The sequence below is a fragment of the Schistocerca americana genome, chromosome 2, assembly GCF_021461395.2.
Source record: "Schistocerca americana isolate TAMUIC-IGC-003095 chromosome 2, iqSchAmer2.1, whole genome shotgun sequence".
NCBI lineage: Eukaryota > Metazoa > Arthropoda > Insecta > Orthoptera > Acrididae > Schistocerca > Schistocerca americana.
The window spans coordinates 77,856,402-77,861,611 of NC_060120.1; the positions used below are offsets into that span (position 1 = coordinate 77,856,402).

Genomic DNA, 5,210 nt, shown 5'->3' on the forward strand with positions numbered 1-5,210 from the left:
AGATGGCATGGCCTACTAATTAAGACCTTTGGCTGATTTTGGTTGGCAGCCACAGGACTCACACAACGTAAAGTAGAAAGTAAAGCGTAGATACAGTTTAAATGACAACAAAATCTGATTATCGTATTCCTTAAACTAAAAATAATCTGCATTTCAAGTAAATAATAAAAAAAAATATCACCCAGCATCTCATAACAGTGATGAAGCATGTGTAGGTGATAAAACAAAACGATAATTTGTGTACCTGCAAAGTAGAACAGATGTGATTTCTGGCGTTCCCCAAGGTTATGTCCTTATCTATGTACACAAGTTAGGAGACAATGTCAGCAGTCATCTTAGGTTGTTTGTAGATGATGTTATTGTTTATCGTTTAGTAAAGTCATCAGAAGATCAAAACAAATAGCAAAACGGTTTAGAAAAGATACCTGTATGGTGCGAAAATTGGCAATTGACCCTAAATAACGAAAAGTATGAAGACATTCACATGAGTGCTAAAAGAAATCTGTTAAACTTCGGATACACAATAAATCAGTCAAATCTAAAGGCCGTAAATTCAACTAAATACCTAGGAATTACAATTACGAACAACTTAAACTGGAAAGAACATATAGAAAATGTTGTGGGGAAGGCTAACCAAAGACTGCGGTTTATTGGCAGGACACTTAGAAAATGTAACACATCTACTAAGGAGACTGCCTATACTACGCTTGTCCGTCCTCTTTTAGAATACTGCTGCACGGTGTGGGATCCTTACCAGATCGGAATACATCGAGAAAGTTCAAAGAAGGGCAGCACGTTTTGTATTATCGCAAAATAGGGGAGAGAGTGTCACTGAAATGATACAGGATTTTGGTGGACACCATAAAACCAAAGGCGTTTTTCGTTGTGGCAGAATCTTCTCACGAAATTTAATCACCAGTTTTCGCCTCCTAACGCGAAAATATTCTTTTGGCGCCGACCTACATGTGGAGAAACGTTCATCATAACAAAATAAGGGAACTTCCTGGCAACTTAAAACTGTATGCCGGACCAAGACTCGGACTCGGAACCTTCCCCTTTCGCGGGCAACTGCTCTACCAAGCCGGCCGGTGTGGCCGGGCGGTTCTAGGTGCTTCAGTCTGGAACCGCGCGACTGCTACGGTCGCAGGTTCGAATCCTGCTTCGGGCATATATGTGAGTGATGTCCTTAGATTAGTTAGGTTTAAGTAGTTCTGAGTTCTAGGGGACTGATGACCTCAGATGTTAAGTCCCATAGTGCTCAGAGCCATTTTGCTCTATCAACCGAGCTACCCAAGCAAGACTCACGCCCCGTCCACACAGCTTTTAATTCTGCCAGCACCTCGTCTCCCACTTTCCAAACTTTATAGAAGCTCTCCTGCGAAACGAGCAGAAATAAGGGAAGTCAAAGCTCCCACGGACAGATATAGGTGTTCGTTTTTGCCGCGCGCTCTACGAGACTGGAATAATAGAGAATTATTGTAAAGGTGGTTCTACGAAACCCGTACCAGGCAGTTAAATATGATTTGCAGAGCATCCAAGTAGATGCAGAAAGAGGTGGACCCATCCTTGATACATTATTACATGTACATCTACATGATTACTATGCAATTCACATGTAAGTGCTTGGCAGAGGATTCGTCGAACCACAATCATACTATCTCTCTACCATTCCACTCCCGAACAGCGCGCGGGAAAACGAACACCTAAACCTTTCTGTTCGAGCTCTGATTTCTCTTATTTTATTTTGATGATCATTCCTACCTATGTAGGTTGGGCTCAACAAAATATTTTCGCATTCGGAAGAGAAAGTTGGTAACTGAAATTTCGTAAATAGATCTCGCCGCGACGAAAAACGTCTTTGCTTTAATGACTTCCATCCCAACTCGCGTATCATATCTGCCACACTCTCTCCCGTATTACGTGATAATACAAAACGAGCTGCCCTTTCTTGCACCCTTTCGATGTCCTCCGTCAATCCCACCTGGTAAGGATCCCACACCGCGCAGCAATATTCTAACAGAGGACGAACGATTGTAGTGTAAGCTGTCTCTTTAGTCGACTTGTTGCATCTTCTAAGTGTCCTGCCAATGAAACGCAACCTTTGGCTCGCCTTCCCCACAATATTATGTATGTGGTCTTTCCAACTGAAGGTGTTCGTAATTTTAACACCCAGGTACTTAGTTGAACTGACAGCCTTGAGAATTGTACTATTTATCGAGTAATCGAATTCCAACGGATTTCTTTTGGAACTCATGTGGATCACCTCACACTTTTCGTTATTTAGCGTCAACTGCCACCTTCAATACCATACAGCAATCTTTTCTAAATCGCTTTGGAACTGATACTGGTCTTCGGATGACCTTAATAGACGGTAAATTACAGCATCATCTGCGAACAACCTAAGAGAACTGCTCAGATTTTCACTCAGGTCATTCGCATAGACCAGGAACAGCAGAGGTCCCAGGACGCTTCCCTGGGGAACACCTGATATCACTTCAGTTTTATTCGATGATTTGCCGTCAATTAGTACGAACTGCGACCTTCCTGACAGGAAATCACGAATCCAGTCGCACGATAAGAGGACTACCTTTTCCAAGCGTTATTGAGGCCTACATGGCTTCGAACACGTAAACACCCACGAGCAGCACGCAGCTGACATACGGCCGGGCCGCACAGTAGGAGGGACAACAGCGGTTAGCCGCGGCTGGAGCCTCCGGGCTGCGCGGTGCGGTGCGCTGCGGAGAGCAGGAAGCGGAGCGGAAGGCCCCGGAGTGGAGCCGTGCGGATCACCGCTTCGCCTCGCCCGCGGCCGCCGGTGTCCTCCTGTGAGCAAGGTGGCGCGACACGCCCTCTGAGGTCGTTCCGGGCGGCGTCATTAAGACGGCGAGAGCATAAAAATAATGACGCCGGCCCGGCCCGGCCCGGCCCGGCCCGGCCCGGCCCAGGACACTTTTAATTCCGGGTGGCCCCAGCAGCGGTGGCGGCGGCGGCCCACCCCTGTCGCGTCCTGGCGCGGTCGCCATTATGCGCCGCCGGCAGCCGGACGCCGCCGATGCCGCCGCCTCGTCACGGGGCCTGCATAATTAATACCGGGCCCGTCGCGCAAAAACAAAGCCCGCCTCTGTAGCGCCGCTGCCACCTTCCAATCGCCCCGCTGCGTCTGCGTCCTATCCACCGCCGGTTCCTGCGACGGATAACGCACAGTGTTTGCTGTTTTTCCTGCATAAGTACGTCTCAGCGTACAGGTAGCTCTATACGCGTCATAAAGTTGTGTACTGCCTGCAGTCATTTACTTACATGTTCGGCTACTGACTGGGTTATCTCTATCTGCAACTATTTCCGTACTCGAATAGCAGTGTGTGAAATGTCCGAAACTGTCCACGTACGAGGTGTGTGAGAAAAGTAATGACACTGACTTTGTATTAAGCAAAGTTTTTATGAATGAGATTTTCAGTCTGCAGCGGAGTGTGCGCTGATATGAAACTTGAAACTTCGTGGAAGATTAAAACTGTGTGCCGGACCGAGACTCGAACTCGGGACCTTTGCCTTTCACGGGCAAGTGCTTTTCCTTTTTTTTAACTGTATCACAGGTGTATTTCTTATGGAACTAAACTTAAAATTACATATCCTAAATTCACAAATGCCAAGTCATTATGGAGTGTAAAAAAGCTGGAAATAAACAGAAACCGATATGTTATTCACTCCATTTCATTTTAAATGCAGTACATATTTTAACAATTGGAGAAAAATCACTTCAGTACTTCATGATACAACATCCAATAACTTGTAGATAACACTATCATCAAAAAGGTAAGCTAATTCATACACTTCGACATTACAAAAATTGAAGAATCACAATTATTGAAGTATGCCACTTGGTTTCTTAAATAAGTCATCACAAAGGCAGAAATATCCAATAGTTTCCATTTTTGCACCTAGTACAATAAATACTTCTCCAATGCACTTTACACTTGCAAGCTGCTTCTCTCAGCGGCTAAAAGTTTTAATTACGTTCCAGTAATTTAAACTGAAATAGCTTATGCCTCAGGGCATCACATAATAAACCTGCTCTGATTATTTTAAAATTACCGTGTCCACTTAAATCTACAACTGTAGAGCCAGTGCGGATTTCTTGTGGATTTTTGCCAGCATCAAAAACTGCATCTACATATTGCCACAAGTGAGAGAATTCTTCTACTTCAGTTGCACTCTGTTTTCCACTGCTATTTGCACTAGTAAGAGCAATACGTTCTCCGAACTTTTTTACAACTTCAACTATAAATCTGTCTTGTGGAATGCGTATACCGACGTTCGGGATTCCAGTATTAAATTTAGCATTAAAAGTTTTTGATCTTTTGAGGACGATTGTAAAAGGTCCTCGAAGAATACACTGTAAGAGGGCAGGAGGAAGAATGCTTGTGTCCGCCCACTTTTCCATTTTGCTGATAGAACTAACACAGATCGCAATTGGTTTCGCTGCATCCCGACGTTTTATTTTGTACAGTTTTTCAACAGCATCTTCACTCTGAACAGCACCTGCTAGACCGTACACAGTGTCAGTAGGTACCGCTATCACACAGTCTTGCATTAATAAACGGACTGCTTGCTCAGCATGCTTCCAATTTTTTACGGTTTATCGTCACTCCTTACGAACACTGCCAAAAGCTTTATAATCATGTTTAATGGATTGCAGAGCCATTTTACGAAGTAACTCCACCGTTTCGTAATGGATTTTACTGTTACGGTGCCGGAGACAAATTGTCGTTCCAAACACAGTTATCTTAATCATTGCTTTAGGAATGGACATTTATCAATGTACACACATAATTCGTGTGTCTTCCACGTAAACACATCCACAAATGTGCAAATGTCACTATCACACGATCAACGTAACCAAACCGTATCACATGGTACCCTTCGTTCCACAAACAAACGCGATGCACACGCCATCTGAGCTACCCAAGCACGACTCACGCCCTGTCCTCACAGCTTCACTTCTGCCAGTACCTCGTCTCCTACCTTCCAAACTTTACAGAAGCTCTCCTGCGAACCTTGCAGAACTAGCACTCCTGAAATCAGAACTAGCACACAATTTTAATCTGCCATGAAGCTTCGTATCAGCGCATACTCAGCTGCAGAGTGAAAATCTCATTCTGGAAACATCCCCCAGGCTGTGGCTAAGCCATGTCTCCGCAATATCCTTTCTTTCA

At 44.6% G+C, this 5,210-nt stretch overlaps 1 protein-coding gene across 1 annotated transcript; it reads right to left on the reverse strand.

Moving 5' to 3' along the window:
* Window positions 1–2,786: 2,786 nt before the first annotated feature.
* LOC124593792 (yrdC domain-containing protein, mitochondrial-like) lies at window positions 2,787–4,588 on the reverse strand. Its single transcript, XM_047132141.1, has 2 exons — window positions 4,044–4,588; window positions 2,787–3,075 (listed from the first exon to the last, which is right to left on the reverse strand). Exons 1-2 carry the CDS (start codon window positions 4,586–4,588, stop codon window positions 2,787–2,789), a joined length of 834 nt encoding a protein of 277 aa, XP_046988097.1.
* Window positions 4,589–5,210: the final 622 nt, after the last annotated feature.